The 23444-nt window shown below is 42.8% G+C and overlaps 1 protein-coding gene across 3 annotated transcripts; it reads right to left on the reverse strand.

The window, feature by feature from the left end:
* Positions 1-35: 35 nt before the first annotated feature.
* CABYR (calcium binding tyrosine phosphorylation regulated) lies at positions 36-20782 on the reverse strand. Of its 3 annotated transcripts, XM_007448595.1 has the most exons (6): positions 20746-20782; positions 18167-18339; positions 18018-18071; positions 4840-5187; positions 1274-1854; positions 36-120 (listed from the first exon to the last, which is right to left on the reverse strand). In XM_007448595.1, the coding sequence occupies exons 2-5, from the start codon at positions 18312-18314 to the stop codon at positions 1283-1285; spliced, it is 1122 nt and encodes a 373-aa protein (XP_007448657.1). In that variant the 5' UTR covers positions 18315-18339; positions 20746-20782; the 3' UTR covers positions 36-120; positions 1274-1282. The 3 variants fall into 3 exon arrangements, with proteins under 3 accessions (XP_007448657.1, XP_007448659.1, XP_007448658.1); XM_007448597.1 differs by lacking the exons at positions 36-120; positions 20746-20782 and having other exon boundaries at positions 1283-1377; positions 18167-18314; XM_007448596.1 differs by lacking the exons at positions 36-120; positions 18018-18071; positions 20746-20782 and having other exon boundaries at positions 1283-1854; positions 18167-18314.
* Between the last annotated feature and the right edge of the window lie 2662 nt (positions 20783-23444).

The raw sequence follows: 23444 nt of genomic DNA on the forward strand, positions 1-23444 counted from the left end.
CCTAAATTATAAAATACGCAAGGCGACAAGGTTTTATGCTTGCATGAAGTTTATTGATATATTACGCTTGGTGGCAGACTCCACCTTGAAGGTCAGCTCAAACAGTGTCATCTTCGGCACCTGTTAGGAATAATGTGAATAGTGACTTGTTTAATCATAAAACTGAACACGTAAAATGACTGGATGATCAGAAATGCAAGTTCTATCCTGCTCTCCTGCTAAGCTCTTAACTGTTATCTGTGCATGTGCACTAAAATATCCTAGCACCTCATGCCCAAAACGGCCATTTTGACAGTTCCACTAGAAGTCTAAAGGGTAGGAGTAGGTAAATGCTCATAGTCCTAAGATATTTTCAAAAGTCTCCTTACGTGTGGTAACTAAATGCGGTACTTGAACCTGCCTAAAACTGAAATCTAGCTTTTGTCCGTCAGACGTGCAGCTGCTGTCATTCTTCTGGCTCCCCACTGAACTTTCAGCCCCTGTCTCTTCGTTTGGGAGGCAGGGCCGTGAGTTACGTGGTCCCCTCTTCACGTCTGACTTCACCGTATGTGCTCTCCCCAGCTCCTCCCAGCCTGTCTCCTTGCGGCCAACTTGCAGTCTTAAGCCCCAGGCTCTTTCCTGCCCTTGGCCTCTGTCTGTGGGCTCCTTCTCCTATGCACACGTCAGTTTACGTCTATGCCTGAACACCCCATCTAACAAACAGAGGGCCTGGATCAGTACTACTGGTTTTCTTCCTAATACTTCACGTATCATTTACGCTGCTAAGGTGTGGCTGCATGTTTTGCTTGCTCTGCTGTATGTACACACCTGGGGGAGGAGAGGCTAGGGCTGTATGTGGTAGTAAGTACTGGTTGAATAAAAATTGTTTAATGGTTTGTGTGTGATAAAAACTGTCTTAACACCACTTGTCCCTTTAGCTCATGAATGTGTTTCCAACCTATCTTGTCTTTATGTTAATCCATCCCTTTGGCATCTTCTACGGGGCTAAACACAGCGCCAGGTTTTCAGAGGTAGCTGAGTTGGTTGCTTGGTTATGTGTTTTAGGCACTGGACCCTTGGGGTGCGTCACTGCGGCGCAGTGCGCCTGCCGTGCGCTGAGTAGTAACGTGGTAAGGGAGGTGGGGGCAATCACCACGTCGGATCCGAGCGCACCCCCCGCTCACTGCGTGTCTCAATTGGGTGTCTTAAAATATCTCAGTCTCTAGGTCAACAGATCAACCTGCTTGAAAACTCAAGTGTGTTAAGGCCCACATATCATGGGAAGAGAATTTACCTGCCAGTTTTAAGTTTCTGCTCTGCGAACATTGGCAGTAGTCACAGTTATTTCTCCAGCAATACCGTAACTTCCAAAGGAAGTACATTTTTTGGCTACATCTTCTACCGGGAAAGCAACAGAAAGAAAAACTGGACTTTGTGGTCTGGGGACATCTTGTCCACTTGTAGGAGGATTAGCATTCTGGGGATTGGGGGTGTGTTTCTGGAATTTCTGATCTGCAGGAACAGCAATGGGTACTTGCACTGCAGCGTATCTCTTCAAGGCATCTGACTGGGAAACAGCGTGTCCAGGAACAGGCTTCCAATCCTGTGCTTCCTGAACATTTGAGCCCACTAAAATAAAAGGTGGGGCACTGGTCTTCTTGCTGTCCATCATCCCGTAAGTTGGAGAAGTAACTTTTGGTGGATGCTGCAGAAACTGTGGATCCTTAGAATTAGGTAAATAGAGGGTTGCTTGGGGGAAAGGCCCAGGTGCAGGTGGTGGTGATGGGCGACTTTGTTGACTCATATCAGTTAGACAATAAAGGGTCCACATGTTAGAATATGGTGGTGGTTGTCCTGCTTCGCTTGCTGCTATTGCTATAAAAAAAAAAAATTTGCAGGTGTTAAAGATTTGGTCTCTGTATCAGGCGCTATGCACAGAAATGTCTTCATAATTTTTTTTTTTTTTTACTTATAAACAGCTGTAGTAATATGTGCCATAAAGCATGCTATAGAGAGGGCTAAATAAATTGTGTTTGGAAATGTGAAAGAAAAGAGATTCTCTACAGTCAAAAAACGAGAACAGTGTTGTGATAGCCAGTGGCACGGACACTAGGGTTGTGGCTGAGAAACAATCTCATTCTAAGTTGCTGTTTCCAGGAACTTAACTTTAGACATGGCTTCTACAGGGTCCTCAGAGGAAATGGAGAATCAACAATTCTGGCTCTACCAAAAAAATCAACTGAAGAGTGTGTTAAGCCATTGAAAAAAAGCATTTAAAAAAAGCATCAACGTGTCTGCATAGTGATTGTTCTCTTTACGGAAGAAGTCAGCACTACGTGTCATCTTTTGATCACATGATCAAGGACCTCTGGCCCTTCGCAGGCGGCATCGTCTCCCATCAGTTTGTCACTACACACAAAACATCACATAATCTAGGACTCGGAACCTGAGAGCACTCTTCCCTCTTAGGCAAGGCTTGAAATCATAGGTCCTGGGTGGCAGTAGAAGGCTGGTTGGTCGCACAGTGGAATTTTAAGTAAAAAGAGGTCTCGGAGGGCCGTCCGTCTACTTACACCAAGGCATCTACCAAGTCAAGTTCGACTTGCCTAATTGAAGACAGTGCCGTCTTGGAGAACGAGTCCCAGAAGCTGGGACGGAGGAGCAAAGGTTCCTGATGGAGGAGCTGCACTTGGCCCAACTGTGCTGAGTCACCCTCTGAACACGGCACGCATCCCTAGTGTAGCTTTGTTTTCTTCCCCAGAAAAGAAAATAACACTGTGCACACAATTAAGCTGTGTTTTCAATAGCTTCAGATGCTTTCAACTGATAGTTCTGGAAGCTAATTAAAAATATGCACAAGCCAAGTCTTCAGGTAATACCCTTAGTGCTTTGGAAATAGTGAAGCACTTGAGAACAGTAACTTGGGATGGAAGTGCTGCTTAGGCCACAAGTGTAATGCCAGCCCCACAGACTACGTTCCAACACTGCCCTCTGCCTTTTCAGCTGCGCAGAATCCCTGTCACACTGCCAGACAGAATTTGATCTCTAAACACCTGCTGTGGTAACACTTTTTTTTTTTTTTTTTTATCATTCTGGCTCTGCTAAGAGTCAAGGGTGAGAGAGTTTCTGCAAAAGGAATGGCGGGGTTGGTTCCTGCACGTCCCACCTCCCTAAACGGATAAGGGCCGCTGCACTTGCCTAGATGGATTGGGAGGGTGAGCAGACCAAATGCCATAATTAGATCGAGATGGGAGGTCAAACCGTGTCTGTGTCACAGGAAAGCGGTAGCGATAGTTCAGCAGCCAAGAAAGCAGCTTGACTTGGGCGCCTGTCGGGGAACCGATGGAAGGAAGCCGGCCAGCTTCGCCGAGTCCATCCTTTCTGCTGCTGCTGCCTCCCCGCTCCCCTGGGTGACAGAACTTCAGCTTGACCTTTCCTCTCTCCATCCAGCTACGAAGCCGCTCCCTCAGCTGCCGGAAGCTCCCAGGCGGGACGTCAGGGCTTGACCAGCCCCCAGACCAGGTTGCAGAGTTCTCCCACCTCAGCGCAAAAGCAGTCAAACGCACCACCATTTCTTTCACGTTTTTAATGCCATCGCCTGTGTAAATACTTTGTTGTCATTTGATTTTACTCTTACAGGTGAGAGATTTCAAACCAACACCCCTTAGTTATGGTTTTGCAGGAGTATCCAGATCACATGAACGTGTTTTACCAACAGGCTCTACCTTTTTTCACCACATAGTATGTCCAGAACAACATGAAAGTGCTAGGTGACCGAACTTTGAGGCCAAGCAGTGGTGATGTTGCTTTAAAATCACTCATCTCGTAAGAGTAAAATCTCAGATACAACAAAGTCTTTAAATAGGTTTGGCATTTTAACTACTACTAAAAACAAAGCTTTTTGACCAATCTGCAGGGAGCCTACCTCGATGGTCACCTGAAATATAGATGTCACTGGAAGCACCATTTTTAATTTTGTAAGTAATTATCTTACCTGTGGCTCCGTCAAACCTTGTTTAGGTGCTACCTCCCACTCTGGTCCGATTTCTGGTTCATTAAGACCTGGAACAGGAGGCTGGGGGCCCCGAGATGATCTTACGGACGCACCTGAGCGCACTACTTGTGCAGCTTCCCCTGAGAGCGCGGGTTTGACCTCCGTCTCCTGGGACGCACGGTTTTCCCATGAGTCCTCCTGCCCAGCACTGCCAGGGGCCAGCGCAAAGATGTCCACTTCAAGGTGCACAGATATTTCAGAGCTCACTGTTGGGGCAGAGCCGTCTGCCTCCACATGTACTGAGGAGTCATGTTTTGCACTCTCCAGCTGCACAAAGTTTGCAGAGCCCACAGATTTTTCAGACACGTGTGAGGCTGTCTTGCCTACTACAAGTATGGGACTAAGGGGTGGTGACTGCTCATTTCCTTTAAGACAAGCAACATGATCAGAAAAGGGGATAACTGTTTTTTCCAGTATTTGCTCAACATTAGTAACTCCTTCGATCACAGGCTCATCTTTATAGATAGATGCTATGTGCGTGGAGGATGTCACCTCAATAGCAGCCTGCAAAGGGACCTGAGGAGCTTGATTGTAAGCAGGAGGTTCTTGTTCATCCTGCAAGGGGAATGAGGAAGCCATTGGTGGTTCCGCCTTATGGTCTTTAGGTTTAGAACCCAAATCTACATGGACAGATGTCTCGCTCAGAACCTGCACTGCTGCCATCTCTCCAGAATGCACAGGAGTGGCCACCACATCATCTTCAGCAGCCTCTGAGCTCAGCATCTCCTCGGGAAAAACGGGCATACTTGTTGCCACGTCCACCATTAAAATTTCAGAGTGATCCGAATGAACCGAGGAAACATTACCTAACATCTGAGCAGCAAACTGAGCTGGGTCAGCAGGGACATAGGCCAGCTCGGGTGAGGCGGCTGCTGGCGACGGCGGTGAGGGCGGGGTGGCATTCTCAGGGGCGGTCGGTTTCAAAGGAGCACGAGGTACGTCAGGCGCGTCCTCAGGCTCTGAGAGCAGCTCAGCATGAACTGACGGGAACTGCGTGGTTTTGTTGCTAAACTGCGGTGCAGTTATGTTGTCCTCCTCTGTGTCCGTAGATTTTTCCATCCATTTAGGTTCTTGGGAAACTGTAGATGTTCTTTCTGGCTCTCTCACACATTCTGGTTTCTTCTCTTGTGCCATTCCTTCTGACCACTTCTCCACTAAAAAATGAGAGTTAGATGGGTTAATAAGTACTTATTCCCCAAAAAAGGAATTATGAAGAAAAGCATAGGTTGAGCATTCAAATGTCAACATATACGCACGTACAACAGGGTTTTGCTTTAGTTTCCAACATCTGTAACTTCACTGTGGGCAACAAAACCTTCCTGTCCATATCCACTCAAAAGACAACTCAGTTCAGTTCCTTAGAAATAAGTGACTCTAACGCTCAGATACCACCTTCAGCTGGTCAGCGTCAGGGGAAAGATCATAACTGCCTAAAAATAAGCTGAAAACATCCATGGGAAAAGCTCCTGATCCAGACTTCCACACAAAACTGGGGAAAGAAGAAAACACTTCATAACTTAGTAATGAAACAAATGCTGTCACATGATTAATGGCATTCTTCAGTTTAAGAAAATTGGTGTATAAAGTTCAACTTAATGAATTGGAAAACTAGGGGACTACAGAATATTTTTACATTAGGAAACATCATGTTTTCTATTCTAAAAATGGTAGCACCTGCTGGTAAGGTGTGATAATGCAGCCGAAGTACTGACCCAGACGAGCAGCAGATAGACAGCTCTGGTTCCAGAAGTAGGGCTCAGTGAATCCTCAGGCAGGAGGAAAATAACCATGGCTTAGAAGGTCAAGACAACTGATGACATACAGAAACCCCTAGAGCTAGAAAACTGCTGTAACATCATCTTCTGGACTCAGCGTTCTGCTTGTCACTCACACGTCTGTCTAACCTCATCAGACGTTTTCACATCTGCTTACTTTACTGAGGATTCTCTCTTTGGGGAAGCATTTACCTAATATCATGAAACCTGCAGGAAAAGGAGAATTTGCCTTACAAGAACATACTTGCTTCAAGTCAAAACTTTGGACCCATGTCTTCATGGGTCCAGCTCTTTTCCAAAGAACAGTGTCCTCCAGGGTCTCCTACATTAGCAGCTGATTTTTTGTAAACTCGAATCAGGTGTCTAATTCTGGACATGGATACCACACAAACGCTCACATGCTAAGAAAAGTTTCAAAAAGACAGAAAAGCCACATCTACTCTTACCTCCCTCTGCTTCTGGAACAATGACCTCATTTTCTAACCAGCGACCTCCTCAGGACTTCCCCACCCATTTCCAGTCAAAGCCCTTTACCCACTAATACACTTGACTGTTTGTGCTGTGTGTAAAATACTGTACACTAGGCATTGTTGAGGATGGAGAGATTATTAGGACAAGACCTCATAAAGCTTAGGGGAAATAAGATATACAGATATTACAGGTTAAAAGCGTTAAGTATTTAACAAGGGTACCATTTAAGACCTATGGAAGCTCAGAGGAGGAAAAGATATCCTCTGGCTGGAGGAATAAGGGAAATTTCATTGAAATAATCCTGGCCTTATGCTTAAGATAAAGCTGCACAAACTGTCATGCCCATCACAATGAGGAAAAGCCAGATAAATCTCAAAACGATAAGTATGAGCCCATCAGAGAGCAGAGTCACAAGGCAGTCAAGTAATCTGATTTCCAAAGGGTAACCAGCCCTTCCAAGGAGAGAAGGGCCACAGAACTCTCTCATCTGTGGCAGGGCCTGGAAACGTCACCACCATACCAGCTAGTAAGGTATCAGCTAAAATCTTAATGAACTGATGAAAGCCAAATGTGGGCTAAGATGTCTGTCTGGAATAGTCTGGGACTCCAGACACAAGAAGTTCACACTCACAGGCACTTTTGTGAAAGATGGAAGCAGGGTAGAAGGCCAGAGAGGAATCCTATGTCAACAGAAAACAGAGGGCTCCTTCCCACCACTGGGGCAGAGGCAGGAAACACTAGCTCAAGACTGACCACAGATACGAGGCAGAGGTTGCCGCGGACAAGTGACAGGAACACTGAGAAAGCCCCATCCTCAATGCCTGGTGCAAAGACCACCTAGGTCAGAGGATCCCTGCCCCGAGAGCCCAGGACCAGCAACGAGGAACAGCAGCTGCCCCTGGAGGGAGGGGCAAGAGTGTGGGGAGAGATGCCCTCAGTGGGGCCGGCTGGCGGGGAAGGCCAAGGGCAAGGTCAGGCAGCCACCGCTAAAGGAATTTGAGGCCCGTGGAACAGTGACGGTAGGAGAGCCACCACGAAGCCCAAGCCCAGCTTCTCACTAGACTCACGTAGACACCTACACACCAGTTCAAGGCCTCTACAACACTCTTTTTCCCCCACAAGGACCTAAATTCCCCAAGTAATGATTTATTTCCCCTGAGAGTTTTCAAGAACCCAACCAATTTAGGGACTAGATCACTGCAACCCCTAGACTGCCTGCATGGGACCCATCTGATACGTCACTTACACGATAGGAATTCAGCTTCTTTGGAAAGGTCCACTTGCCCTTTTCAAAGTACTCACAGGCTTGTCATACCTGAAATCGTACCTAGGAGCTTCACCTTTACGTTTGATAGCTTTGCCTCTAGTCCCCTATTAAATAACCATTCTGGAAAGGTAAAGCATTATATAATTATGAATCAGAACCCATCAGAGAATTTGTGATATTGCTTCCTTCCCCACAACTTTCTCATAGTAAAAAGGTGTATGAGAAGATCTGGGTTCAGTCCTGACCGTGATTGAACAGATGCATGGCCAAGTCAACGGTTCTGAGCTTCAACCCCCTGGTGTGCAAAATGGGGATTTTAATTCTGACCTCACTGAGGTTTTGTAGAGATTAAATGGAGTCATTCACCTAAAAGTGTTCTATAAACTGTAAATCACATATAAATGGGGAAAGAATAAATCAACACCTAGTTTAAAAAGTTTTGAAATGTAATATCAAATTAAAAATTATAAGCCTCACATCTTTAAATCAGCTTTGATTAAAATTAAATTGGCAATTTCATAATCTGGATGATAAAATGCAGGGTGTTTTTTCCCATTTATAATATATGTATTTGTATATATACATACATATATGTCATATATACTATTTTTAATAGATATATTTCATCACTAACATTAAATTGAGATCAAATACCTTAAGCTTTAACTGCTTTTGAAGATGTAAAGCACGAGATGAACCATTTGGTTTTGTTTAGAATACATGACAATGTTAGCAAACATACACAAACAAGTTATCACATAATTATATTACGTTCCTGTTGATATCTATTATTACAAAAGGTAAAGAGCTTTTCTCTAATGTTTTAAGGTCTGTTTAACAGTTCCACAGATTGCTGACTTGTAACATTGAGATTATGTTTGTGTAGAAAACTATTTCTTAAAGTTGTAAACTAGGTTTGCTATAGGTTGATCTTACATGTCAGCCTCATGAAGATGAACTCAGTATGACGTCAGTAATCTGGTTTTACTTGAACTACACAAAACAAAAACAAAAAACTGCATGAACTCTCAGACTTACATACATCACTGAAGGCACTTCTTCCTCTAAAACATTTCTAAGTTTAATAAATGACTGATTAAAACTCACTGTAGAATCCTGATTTTCCATGAAACCAATCAGATAGATACATTCCAAGCATACAGTATTTCTTGGAATAGGCAGAACTCACGTGGAGACTTGGGGTGCTTGGGGCATGATCAGGGAAGAATAAGGAAAAAGGCATGTTCTGGCACTGACGGGAAATCTGAAAGCTGTCCCAGACAAGAGGAGAATATGAAGCAGGACATAATAGGAGATGAGAGAAGTGATTAATAGGAGAGGGGAGAGAGGACTGCAGGAGGGGAACTCACAGGAGTGCTCGGACTCAAGAATTTGAAGTAAGTAAGGTACATATAGTTTTAAAAGTTTAAAAGAGAAGATTCCAACTACTGTGTGTTGAACTGATAGGAATGATGAACACCAGTGACTATAAAGTAGGTGGTCTGTTTCTTTTCTCTCCTTCCTCTCTTCTTTCTTATATTCATTCTTCAGTCACCAATCCTTAATTCCTATTATGTGATAGACACTGGGGAATCAAGAATGAATAAGATCTCCTAAATAGTACAGTCTGATTAAGGTTAGAGGCACATAAACAGATGACAATGTGATCAGTGCAGTGACTGAAATATGTATTGGATACTAGTGGCTTTTAGGTAATTTTTGTTAAGCTTAACAAAAAGGGGCCCCGCACAACTGGCCCATCCAAAGAGCCAAAGAGCCCCTGCAGAGTACAGGTGTAAACCAGCCCTGTGCATTCTGATTTCCCTTATCAGAAAATTTATCAGTCTCCCTTGGCCAATGGGACAGAAGTGGAAGTCTGCTAGACTTCTTAGATTTTACTTTTTTAATGAAAGAAAAAAGTATCATTGATGCCACCACTTCCTCCTCCTTCCTTATACATGGATATAATGCCTAGAGCAGTGGCATGAGGCTACAAACAAAATATGACAAGAATGATAAAGCAGAGAACCTAGATAATTGATGCTTTATTATTATAATAGCAGCAGAATGAACAGCACTTCCAGATATCTTGTTTTTCACTGCTAATTGGTTTTCTGTTACTTGCAGCTGAGTACTTTCCTAATATGAGGCATAAGTTAGAAGTTGTAAAGCAGGGACTTCCCTGGTGGTGCAGTAGATAAGACTCCACCTGCCAGTGCAGGGGACACGGGTTCGAACCCTCACTGGGGAAGATCCCACATGCCGCGGAGCAGCTAAGCCCGTGTGCCACAACTACTGAGCCTGTGCTCTAGAGCCTGCAAGCCACAACTACTGAAGCCTGTGTGCCTAGAGCCCTGCTCCGCAACGAGAAGCCATCGCAAGGAGAAGCCTGTGCACTGCAGCAGAGAATAGCCCCTGCTCGCTGCAACTAGAGAAAGCCCACGCACAGCAACGAAGACCCAACACAGCCAAAAGTAAATAAATAACCCTTAAAAAAAAAAAAAAGGGCTTCCCTGGTGGCGCAGTGGTTGAGGGTCTGCCTGCCGATGCAGGGGACACAGGTTCGTGCCCCGGTCCGGGAGGATCCCACATGCCGCCAAGCGGCTGGGCCCATGAGCCATGGCCACTGAGTCTGTGCGTCCGGAGCCTGTGCTCCGCAACGGGAGAGGCCACAACAGTGAGAGGCCCGCATACCACACACACAAAAAAAGTTGTAAAGCAACGTGAATGAGGGGGATTGTGGTATATGCTGCTTTTTAGATACCATGTCTGTTTTTATTCTATGAATTATGTAATATCCATTTTCTCATTGGGTATTTAAATATGTTATCTTAAGATTTATCAAGGTGATCTGTTTGGATTTTCTATATCACGTCATCTGTGAATAAAGTACTTTTACTTCTTCCTTTCCAATATGTATACCTTTTTTTTCCCCCCACCTTACTGCACTGACTAGAACCTACAGCACAGTGCTGAATAGAAATGGTGATGTCAGACATATCTATTCTGGTTCTAATCTTGATGGGAGAGTACTCAAAATTCACCATTTAGTATAACGTTAGCTGTAAGTTTTTATGCATACACGTTATCAGATTTAGGAAGTTCCCTTTTTATTTCTTGTTTGCCTATAAACTTCTTTAGAAGTATTTCTTGTAGAGCAGGTCTGATGGCAGTGGATTCTCTCAGCTTTTGTCTGCCTGAGAATGTCTTTATTTTGCTTTCATTTTTAAAGGATATATTCACTGGATATATATTCATTCTAGGTTGGCAGCTTTTTGCTTTTAGCACTGTAGAGATGTCATTCCATTGTCTTTTGGCTTCTGTAGTTTGTTAAGAAATCTGCTATCTGTCTGATTATTCCCCAGAAAGTAATGTGCCTTTTTGCCCTGCCTGTTTTCATGATTTTGTCTTTTTCAGCAGTTTGACCATGATATACTGAAGCGTGGATTTCTTTGTTTTTATACTGCTGTGGGTTTACCAAACTTTTTGAATCTGTAGGTTGATGTCTTTCAATCAAATAATATTTTTCCATCTACTCTTTTCTCCTCCTCTGACTCCAATTACATATTAGACCCTTTGATCATGTCTCACAAATGTGTCTTACACTCTTATTGTTTTTCTTCTTACTTCAATTTGGATATTTTCTATTGCCATGGTTTTTTAGTTTCTAATTCTGTCTTCTGCTAGTAAAGCCATCTAATAAAAATTTAGTTTGCAATTGTGAAATAACCATTTGTTTCTTATTTTAAGATTCTTACTCTGTTGAAGTTCTCCATCCTATGTAGTCCTTATGTAGTAATTCTAATATCTGGATCTTCTTTGGGTCTGCTTCTACAGAGTGTTTTATGTTTTAGTTCTTAATTATTAGTCACTTCCTCCCACTTCTCTGAATGAATGGTAGTTTTTAATTGCATGCTGGAAATTGTAAATGACACATTGTAGAGACTGACTATATTGTTTTCTTCTAAATGGTGTTGGTCTTATTCTAATAATGGCAAATCTGATCCTCCTGAGACTTCATTTTACATTTTGTTAAAGTAGACATATTTCAGCTTTGTTCTTACTCCTAGCAGACTGTCTTCATTCCTAGGGTGTAACCTTCCTGGGGTCTCAACTGGATTGCCAGGGTTTCAGAAAAGTCTCTCCATTTTGGCTGGGCCCAAACTCCAAAGCCTCCCCCAACACTGTACCACTTCTGAAATCCCTACCTAGCTTTCAGTCTTCCAACAGCTCTTCTCTGCTAAGCCTTCGCAAGCCTTACAGTCCACACACGAGCAGCTTAGGAATCGCCCCCCCCCAAAAAAAGGAAATATTTTTGCAGACTTTTGGGGAATCTGTCTCTGCAAATGCCTCCTCTCTGGTGCTTTGTCACCCAAATCCCAGCCACATTAGTAGCTCCAAACTCTGCTTCTCTGTTCTCTCTTCCTGGAGAGACTTCCAATCTCTGCTTGGCCTCTATTTTCCTGCCCATGAATTTGAAAAATGACACTGGGGTGAATATGGGGGTCAATTTCTGTGAACCCCATTTCCCAAGAATCCAGACTTTGTTTTATATAATTTCTTCAGCTTTTATGGGTATTTATGATAGGAAGGTAAGTCCAATATCAGCTACTTCATCATAGCTGAAACTGAAACCTCTCAATTCCTCCTAGCACAGTATCTGGCAATGGATAGGAATTTAAATATCTGTTAAATGAGATACTGAACTGGACTTTAAGGATATATAGGATTTGAAAGAAATGGGAGGGAAAGGAACTCCTGGAGGGAGTTAGCATAAGCCAAAATCAAATGATCAAAATCACTTTTTCAAAAAATGACAAGTTGTCAGTCTGGTGCATAAGGTCTGTGAAGATATGAAATAAGAGATAATTGCAAAGGTAGGATAGATTCAGCTCATAGAAAGCTTTGCATGCCATGGTCTTATAAAGGGATCAGAATTTACCTACTATAACTTAGACATGCCAGAAAGCATTACTTTACTTTCTCTAGCTGATCTCAAATTGCATTAAAATGCTTACTTCCCAAAGGCAAAATTTATTTGATCTTAGTTAAAAATATTTGTCCCTTCCAGTTTAAAAGTCGCTTTGGGTTTATTATTCAGTCTTTTTGGGTACTGCTTTTTTTCAAAGGTTCTCCCCACTTCTGAAGAGGGAATCTGAGTGCTGTGGTGAGCTCTGGCTCTGATCCACATGTTGTCCTTCTCTGCTGGCTCTCAATCACCGCTGGTAGAGGCATAACTCATACTGCCTGGCTTCTGGGTGCTGGTCTCTGACTTCACTGTATTTACTACTCAAGTTTCTACTTTGTGAAAGGTGTGGCCTGTGTGCTTATTTCACTGAAGGACTGAGAGATTCCCTTCTTAATTTGGTCCTTTAGCAATTAAGGCCTAGCTGACAGTTTTTATTCCCAGCTTCAACATTTTGCACTTAGCTCTCTATTAGTCGGTTGAGTCACTTCACTTTTTCCCATCTGGATTACTTGCTGGTCAGCACTCCGGGACAATCAGATGTATCCACTAAAAGCCACACACAGGCCATAGGACACAAGAAATATTATCTCAGTCTCATCTGAGAAACACTCTCCATTATTTCTAATCCACTGCTTCAGATGTAATTATTTTATTTAACCAGTATTTACTGAATGTCTGATCATGACAGTTATAGTGCAGGAGCTGAATGTAGCAGGTGATGTGCTAAAGGCAGTACCATGCTAACCACTCAGCTTCTGAGAAGCATGCATTCTTCTAGACAGCACCCAGGAATGCAGAGAACAAGCCACCTGCTTGAGTCTTAGGGAATTCTGATCAGAAATTCCACCTACCTTCCTTATCACCAGTTTCAATGTCAGCTAGCACTTTTCATGCACTACCCACACCCCAGCACCACAATCCCATTGTCAAGAAGGACTTTCCATTTCCCTTTCCTGTGCAGCAGGAAATGGCCTTATATCTTATCTTTTTTCCTCCCTCCTCTATGGCCTTATATAAAGTAAAAACTTGATTCTGGTCATGTTAAGTCTTAAATCAAAACTCAGCTTCGGAAATTCCAAGAAAAAACAGGCTCCTGCAAAACTCTAAAGTGTTAGCTTTTTTATTATGAACTTTGGAAACTCAATACTGAGTAATGACTTCCTTGCTCCAGACTATATTTACCTTTTCCCTACAGTAAATTAATGCTTCAATGGGTAGAGATCAGCAGAGCAAACAGGAAAAAAAATAGAGGTTATCTGAAATCAGAGTATAGTAATTTAATATTTTTTTTAGAAGTACCCCTACAACACTGAAGAGTCTGGAACAGTATGGAGCTATCAGAGTTTCTGGATAGCAGAGTCAGATACTTAAGGAAGGAAGGTCTCCTTCCTTCATGTAACTGACATCTACTTGTGGCTCCTGACCTCACCTTGGCAGCCTGGTTTACCATCCTAGCTTTCCTGGTTTTACTTTGCTGCTTTCCCGGCCCCCTCCTCTCTTAATCCTGACCCTGTGTTTCTGTCCCTAGTCTGACAATCTGACCTCAATTCTTGACTATACCATTTGCTCAGCGATTTATTTGCGATCTTTAGTATGGACAACTCCCCCAAGTGATTAATCTTACCACATCATTAAAGCATGAAGGACCTAAGCCCCACTCCCAACAACATCGCCAGATAATCACTGCAACTTTTTTTTTAAGACAAAAAAAAAGTGAAAATTCTTACCCTTGGTACAAATTGCCACCCTGCCAAGGCAAACACAAGACTTGCAGAAATAAGAGGGTCCTTCTGACACAATACTCATCCCTGTTTAGGGAATCAGTATAGCCGTACTTGAAAAAAGTGCCCAGCAAAGTACAGAGTACACCAGAGCCTCATAAAATTTAGTATGGATAGTCCTGAAATAGATTCCTTGTTTTTTTTTAAATAAGAGTGGATAGCTACAAGTATGTGTAATGAATTCTGTAAGGCATAAAAATAGAATTTGGCATAAGAAGCTGAAAACATATATTATGACTATCTAATATGAATATATAACTCAAGATAATATTTAATGATATGCATAACTGTTATGGTGCTACATAAGAATTGAAACTGGGCTCAGTGATGAGCAGCAGTTCGTGACTCTAACTGGCCATGCCAAGAACGTCCCGCATCAGTTAGAAAAGTTAACAGGTAACTCAGTTGGGGATCTAGGTGGGCTAGGCCTTCTTGATTCTTCAAAAGAGGTGGCTATTTCCTGCCTCTGTTGGAAGCCAAGACAGGAATAACACTAGAAACTAGACTCAATTAGGCTTAGGAGGACGGAAGGTGATAGTGGTGTTGAGATCTCACTTACCACTCTCATGGAGAAACCACTGCCCTCTTCGTGGAGTGGTGAAGAGATCAGAATTAGTACACTCCTTCCTGACAGGAGGAAGAAGTGAAAAGTGGGAGATAATGTGGGGAAAGAGAACCGAGATTTCACTCCGAGTTCAAAAATTAAAGGTTTTTCTAGAGGGATCCTAGTGATCCCTACTAGTGAGTCCTACTGCTAGGAAGATCTTCATGCACTAGGAAGATCTAAGTTTAGATCCCAACTCTACCAATTAATATTTTAGAAACTTACAAGTTATCTAATCACTCCCAAGCATCAGATTTCTCTTGAGTAAAGTTGTAGTGATGTAAAGTTCTCTTAATTGACAAAATATATTGTAAATGCCTAGGACAAAGCAGTTACTCAAAAAATTCCATTCCCCTTCTTCCTTCTTTTCCTAGATATACTAAGTGGTAGAACTTGAGACAAGAGTTCTGCCTTAAAATATTGCCTGAGTTTCTAAAATCCCCTCAGTGATTCATGTGGATTTGTGAAGAAGCTCTCCTGAGAAGCCTGAGAAATAGAAAAGCTTTCACTGATTCACCCAGTAGTAAAAGACCTATTTAATCAAATTGCAGAAAAATACAGGAGGAGGATCCAAGAAAGTGTTTTACATGAGCTGCTTCGGAAATGAGCACATGTGGGTGAAACGCCACAATGGAGGCCTGGATAGAGCCAGGCCCTGGAAAACGGGAGAAAAGATGAGAGATGACAGAGAAGTGAGAAAAGTTGCTCTCATGTCTGGCTCTTTTCCTCTTCCCTCCTTCATCACCTGCCTCTGCAAGAAATTTTGAATGCAATGGGGAGACGGGTGAACACTATTGGTCCTCTGAAGAGGCCTACCAAAAATGGGGCTCCTTCTAGGAAAAATCCCAGAATGGAGGGTTTGAATAAAATAGATATGTGCAGGATATACTTATCTCCACACTTTCCATGCATACGGGCAGCTTGGTAGTAATGCTGCTAAGCAGCACACTAACCAGCTGGAAATAACTTTGGGGGATACATCTGATATCTGGGAGATGAGTGGGGACCAATGCATCAGGGATGGTAGTTTAGCTCTTGCTCCTATCACCAAGTTCTAAAAACTGGTGCTGTCTTTTTTTTTTTTTTTCCTGCTGTACAGCAAAGTGATTCAGTTATATATTATTTTTTTATATTCTTTTCCGTTATGGTTTAACACAGGTTACTGAATATAGTTCCCTGTGCTATTCAGTAGGACCTTGTTGTTTATCCATCCTATATATACTAATGAAGAAGTCCATTAAGAAGCCATTTGGCATGACAATAAAAGGCAGACAAAACGAGCCCAATTGATACTAGACCGTAACACTGAACTCTATATTTTCTGGTCATACCTTCGTGTTACCTTCCCCAACCCTCTGGGGAAGAACAAGCAACATTCGTTTCTACTCTGCTGTCTAAAGAGCAATCTGTTTCTGCAGCCATACTGTGAGTCTACACTATGTCAATTTCTCTGATATCTACAGTTACTGGAGGAGAAAGGCAGCAGTATCTCCTACCCCTTACCTCCATCAAAAGCATGGCTGCTCCATTAGTTCAGTCTGTTAATTTTGAACCCTGAGATTCAAAGATGTTACCCTAGCTAGACCAAAATCCACGTCAGTTTAGTCCACTTGCTAATCTGAATGGTGGGTATACTCTTCAGTAAACAGATTAGCCACAAAGGCTACCACTTAGTTACCTACAACCAAAAAGAGGCAGTGATAAAGAGTCACTCACTTTATCACCATTCTCAAACACAGCAAGCCTGCACAGCCAGTCCTCTCAAAGATAGCTCTTGGTATAAAGGACACAAGTACAATAATAACTTTGACCGGCTGGAAAACCAGGCTCATGGGAAGGGGGAGAGTGGTCAGTGTTCCAGCATTTGTCTGTATATCCTGCTGGTGGTAAGCAAATCTCAGACCTCTTTCCTTTGGTAAGCTGAGAATGCCATCAGGACCCTGCAGGGAAGCACCCAGACTAGACAATAAAATATTCCTAAACCACGGCGATTCACTCTCCTACCCCTTGAAATGCTGACTCTTGCTATTCTTAATCTTGTTTTCTGTTTTGGGTGTCTCTTTCACTGTAGATCCAAACCCTCATGATTTTTACATTTTTCTAGGTCTACCCCTAATTTCTCCCTATCTTGGCTATGTTATCTATTAACATCAGTGGCAGAGAATAAAAGTGGCTGAAACTCACTGATCCTACCTTTACTTTTTCTATGGTCACTTCAAAATGTTGGTCAGCCAATGTAGCATTATTTAGTTATTTCTCACACTCACCTTAAGTCACCATTTTCTCCACAAAATTCTTCCAAAAGCTCTTCTTACCATTCTTTTAGATATGTGTGCCTGCCCTTGGGATTTAACTAATATATCCCCTTCTGCTTATACTGATCTTCCCAAATGTTCATTATGTAAACTTCGCCTTTTTCCTTTCTCCCCCTCTGACTTCTTCACTGCTCCTCCATCAACTCAGTTTCATGCTGTTATGTTCACATAAGATAGACATTTACACATATACACGTAAAACAAGTTTTTCTAAGCAGACATACAGCCTTACATCACAGGGACAGGCCAGAGACCACCTTCTATGAAAAACTTGTCTCTTCACTACATAAAGAGACTCTTGGAACAGAAAAGATGGTTAGCGACACCTAATCGATGTCCTGCCCTCCAAGCTCCCCATTATGGGGAGAAAAAAAAAGGGTGATTAACCTTTTCTACTAAAATAATCTTCCAAGAAGAGTGTTTCTACAATGTTCCTAAGTGATGTATCTCATTATAATTTGAGTATTACCACAAAATTCAATTCAAAGACAGGCATATTGGAAAGGGCTCGAGTCACAGTTGACACACACTCTTCTAGGTCTCACTGTACCAAATGGTTTGCAAAAGAAGAGTGTTTCCTATTTTAAAATTTAGAATCCTCCAAAATGTCAGCTCTCAGATTTTTTTAAAAAACGGATTCAATAATAAAAATAAAGCATCAGTGTGATTACTTAAACATCAGTGTAATTATTTAAACAGACGATATTTGTGAGCATCACTCTTAAGCTTAAATGTATGCTAGGAATGATGCGATAATTTATAACTAGATTTTTATTAAACTATTACTACTTACTGTACTTACCTTTAATCTGATGAAACTGTTTAACAAGATCTTTTATATCCAGAGAATTATTTCCTAAAGAAATACAGGAAATCAGATACGTAAAACTCCCAATTTAAAATGCTTTCTTTTTCAAAGCAACAAATATATAATCTAAAGCAATAACAAACCTTCTCTAAACACAATAAGTTCTTTGAAATAAACTGCTGCAAACTGGGTGACGTTTGGTGGATTGGTTTTGAGTATGGCTCTGCTAACTCCCTCAAGCAGAGTCTTGAGGCCATAAGGTACAACAAGTCTGGGCCTTGCAGAAATCATTCTGGCGGGATGTCTGTAATCTCAACTATAATGAAGAAACACAAAGTCTTATAAATAGTATATAAGTATTTTATTAAAAATTTACAAGTTAACTATAGCTTCTAAGAACAAATCTATCTCCTATGAAAATCACTAGCCTTCGTTCTAATCTCTATCTATTCTAGTAAAATGGGCTAATGTTAATAGTAGTTTTTAAAAAAAGAACTATACTACCAACAACTTATTATGTGCAGATGAGCAATCTAGTACTATTAAAGAAATCCATGGGAAAAGCCCAGCCAGGAACTCCAGTATGATATTAAAAACAAAGAACAAAAACAAACCGAACAAAACCTGTTTCTATAAAATTCAGTAAATATTTTGTGCAGTAAAATATCAAGAAATATAAATCGAGCTCATTTATCTGTGTCCAAGAAACAGCCTTCCAAACCATATGGGAACTGGCTTTTCTATACATTCATCAAATAGAGTTACAAAGTAGAATTTCTACAAGAAAATGTATTTTTTCTCACTTTTCTAAATATATCCCCAGATACAGGTCATCCTTAAGTATACATGTTTTAACTTTAATTTTGTTTTTAATATTCATCTGAGTAATAATTTGTGGTATTATACCACCCACCACCATCCATACCTCTTTTCTCGTATCTTCCCTTAACCTCTGCCATAGTTTTCCTCTCTCCCTTCTTTTGGCTTTCTGGATTTTAAGTGGTACCAAGGGCATTACACAGTCTTACCTGTAACTCTTAGCTGCAGAGGTTGCCACCCTAAACTGTCAGTGTATGTGTGTCCTGTTTCATTCTAAAAAATTATTTAAGAGGGCTTATAAATATACACAAAGAAGAAAATGAAATATTTAAGGAACTCAGTTCAGTGGTTAAGGGGAAAAGTATGGTAGGAAAAATAGGATGAAGCCACAGGTAGTATCCCAAGACAAGCCTTAGGTCCTATACTAGAGATGGAGTGTCACATCAGCCCCCTGAATTACCAAGTAGCCATCACATAATAGGAAATGGTTGGTTAAATGATTCAGGTTTCCTGAGATAAAAAACCAAATCAGTTGCTTGGGAGAATCACAGCTCTTCTGGGCACTGAGACCCAGGAGAAATTTCTCCTATGGGTCCTCATAAAGAGAAGAATAGTGTGATATAATGAACCATGTCCTCAACAATATCTCAATATTGTTGGGGCCAAAGAGCACAGTTTAGTTACAGCAGTTATACAAAAGGCCAACCTCTAATAAAAAGCAACTAATAGCAAAATGCTGAATATTTTAAAAACACATTTCATCTTCCTGAAGGTCAGGAAAAAATGAATATCGCCAGAGCAAAACCTTTGAGAATTAAGGGTACTGTATTCGATCGCCTAATGAAAACTTACTATCAGAGTATCATTCAACAGGAGCTTTACTGAATTAAACCATCTTTAAAAAACCAGTAGTGCACCTGTAGCAGGGCCCCATGCTAAATGTTAAGGGACATAGGCGGTAATTATATGGATGATACATATTCACTTCATTTATATTTTATATAGATATATATATATGTGTATATGGATGTATATACGTATACATATATGTCCATATATACACATATTTTTTAAGTACATCCGTTGCACCCCAGTGCGAGTTGAGAGATGGGTCATGATTTGACAGTGGCTTACCGGTAGCCACGACGGAGCTAACAAAACACCCGTTCTGTAGTCAGCAGTTGGTGCTACCGACCATGGGGAGAACGCCCACGCAGCGATCCTCGATTTGCCGCGCCGCGCCCCTCCCCCGCCCCCCCGGCTTCATGAATGGTGCGGGACTGTCCTCCACAAGATGAGACACGCTGTGACACCGATCCTCAACTACATCAACGGATAGTCACGAGTACAGACGTTGAGGGTTGTTTCAAATAGCTTACTAACTCTGCTCAAACTTCTTGTGTATTTGACAAAAACATTTGTCAAACACTAACAGATTTTACATTCCCCACACCCCGCACCAAACCCACTAACCTAGGGGTAACGCCTGAGCAGGAAAACGGTGCCTCTGGCTGAAGATGCGAGAATAGGGGCTTTGGGGCCACAGAAAACGTCAACGGCACCCACCACTCACTTCCTAAACACCTACGCTGGGGTCTGTGCTTGTTTTGCCGTTTGGCTGGCTTGGTGGAGGCGGAAAAAAGACGCGGGAGAGAGGGCGTCCAGATTCCACCCCGACTAGTTCAGCGGTGGCGGCGGCGGACCCGCCGACCCAGACCCCGTACCCCCGAGTCCGCCACACGCGCTTTGGCCAGCAGTTGCCTCACTGGCCGGTGTGGGCACCCGCCGGCCTCCCACTCCGGGGTCCGCCACCTTTCCCGACACGTGAACTGTCCACCAACCCCTCCGCTGCGAGGGCCTAACTGCCGCGGGGCCGGGGGCCTTTTCTCCAGACTCGCCCCACCTTCTCCTTTCCAGCTACGATCTAAACGGCTTCCTCGTTGCCCCCTTGCGGGCGGCTCGTGGAGAAGCGCCTGGCAGTGTCTTTTATACCTCTGGGGAACGTCACCCCTGCGTCACAAAGCCCCGCCCTCCCGCTGAAGGCTCCAGACGGCCTCGGAAGGAGGCGGGGCCTCGGCGGCCCCAGCCAATGGGGAGCCAAAAAGGACAAAAGCCGGAACTCGGTAGAGCACTGTGGTGGGCTTCGCCTTTTCCGTCAGAACACAACGGGGCGTGGGAAACTAACGTTTCCAAACTGCCGGGAGTCAGTCCAGGCGACAGCCTCTCTGATTTGAATCTCTCGGCCTAAAATAAGAGCTGGCTTGGAAAGAAAGAGAAATAGATTTACGGCAGTTCTATCTTGCTGCCACCGCATAACACCACTCTTCCCCCCCCCCCCATAATCTGTTGCTCTCTAGTCACCTTTTTGAAGAATAATTTCTGCCACCATGTACACCACACTGGAACAATATCATGCAGCTTAGTACTTATCTCGAGAAACTCGCCTGCCGAAAGAGAATCTGGCGTTGATCCTGAGTCTTTCTGTCTCTCCGTAATTCTGGATCTTGCAATACCTCAGGCACGATGTGTCCTCCCCAAACCATACCATCAGGGGCAGGTTGCAAAGTCGACGAGGACTGTGTATAACTTCAGCTCCGTTTCACCAAAGTAAAGGAACGCTGACTCCTTTAAAATACTCTCTGCTTTTTTTTCCCATTCAGGCTCTTATTTGTGCTGGCCATTAAATACCACCACAGTCACGATGATCAGACTCCAAGCAGCTTTCATTGTCATCCATTTCCACATGTTTAAAAGGCAACAAGAATCACTGTAAATCAACCGTTAAATAACATCATCAGGGCATAGATCTGACAAAACATTTTTACGTTACAAAACATTAAGACTTCCAGAGCACCTTGCAGCAATAAGCAATGTTGAAGCCCCAGACTACATCTATGCTGCACACGGCATTTTGAGGATATTAATCCGTCCATTAATTATTACCGAGTGCCCATTATGTGGCAGACAAGCCCCCATTTCTCATGAAGGTTACCTTTTAAAAGAAGAAGGGCTTCCCTGGTGGTGCAGTGGTTGGGAGTACGCCTGCCAATGTAGGGGACACGGGTTCGAGTTCTGGTCCAGGAAGATCCCACGTGCCGCAGAGCAGCTAAGCCCGTACGCCACAACTACTGAGCCTGTGCTCTAGAGCCCACGAGCCACAACTACTGAGGCCACGTGCCTAAAGCCCGTGCTCTGCATCAAGAGAAGCCACCGCAATGAGAAGCCCGCTCACCACAACGAAGAGTAGCCCCCGCTCACCGCAAGTAGAGAAAGCTCGCATGCAGCACCAAAGACCCAACTTAGCCAAAAATAAATAATTTATTTAAAAAAAAAACCAGTAAAGAAGAGACTTTAAGTGTGATGTTAGAACTGCAGATGGTATGCCTTTCGGTCCTCATCACTGCCCCCGCAGCACACTTTGGTAGTGTAAACAAAAGTGAAATGAGGGTTTGGTTTATAATTAACTATCAAAGGTGTAATGAAACTGAGCTAAGAACCCCAAATACAAACATTAGAGATCCCATGTATGGTGACTCCTGGAATGAGAGACACATACCTTTGTGTCACCCAACCAACCTTGGTGGGTCATGTTGAACGCCAATTAGACGTTATGTGCTGTGCCGAATACCTGTTACTCGGAAGGCAAGCCTGTACCCTTTCCACATTTCTGCAATGACTGTTCTGTTCAAGTCGCTCTGAAATGCAAACCGTTACAGTGAAAACATCTAACAAAAAATTTTCAGACCACTATGTGCTGCTTTGATTTCTAGAACTCCTAGTGATGTGATGTGGCTTTACAATCTTCTTGTCCTTGTGTTCATCTCTTTCAGTCACTAGGGATCTAACTAAATTGCAAATCTACTTTGTTCTCCATTGCTCCCTGCCCCTCCCCCCTTCAAATACTTACTCTATAGAAGCCCAAGGATCACACTGTGACCTCTGTGTAACTACCTCATCTTACCATTTGGTTTCCACTTGGCTTTCTAGAGACCTGGCCCGAATACACATGCTACCTGTCACCTCTGTGCCTTTGCTCATCAGGTCCAAGGCCTGAGACATCCTTCCAGCCATCATTTTAACTTGACCGCAGCCTTCTCCTCCTTTAAAAGTCAGCTCAGGAATCTCCTACTTTAGAAAACCAATGGGTTAGAAGCATTTTTTTCAGTGGCCCCATAATATGCATAACCTTGCCATATGTTTGACTCTTCTCTCAGATTTACTAAATTCTTACCAAAAGATGATAACCTAGGGCAATGTCTCTCTAATGTAGACCACCTGCACTAGAATTAGCCAAGGGCCCGTTAAAAATATCTTCCTAAGCCCTACCTAGAGCCTACTGAATCAGAATCTCAGAGTAGAGATAATCTGTAAAAGTAAAACTTGAGAACCACTAGCCTATGGGAGGAGAAAGTTAAGTGTAATCCAGAGTTCAGCTAAGTTACAAGTGTGTTGCTTCTATTGAATACTCCAGTCAACTAGGAACTAGAGCTCAGGTCCCTTGCTAGTTTTCACATGTTAGCCAATTGTGTGATTTTTGCTCACTTTAACTGAAGGGGCACATTTTTTATGGACCAACTTTCCATTCTCTTGCTCCCCCCTCCC

Source organism: Lipotes vexillifer, unplaced genomic scaffold, assembly GCF_000442215.2.
Source record: "Lipotes vexillifer unplaced genomic scaffold, Lipotes_vexillifer_v1.1 scaffold168, whole genome shotgun sequence".
NCBI lineage: Eukaryota > Metazoa > Chordata > Mammalia > Artiodactyla > Lipotidae > Lipotes > Lipotes vexillifer.

Excerpts from the sequence above, each read along its gene's own strand:
- CABYR (XM_007448595.1), bottom strand. The coding sequence starts at position 18,314 with ATGATTTCTGCAAGGCCCAGACTTGTTGTACCTTATGGCCTCAAGACT. Across the intron at positions 18,072-18,166 it reads ACTTATTGTGTTTAGAGAAG|GAAATAATTCTCTGGATATA; the intron begins GTTTGTTATTGC and ends GTATTTCTTTAG. Across the intron at positions 5,188-18,017 it reads ACAGTTTCATCAGATTAAAG|TGGAGAAGTGGTCAGAAGGA; the intron begins GTAAGTACAGTA and ends CTCATTTTTTAG.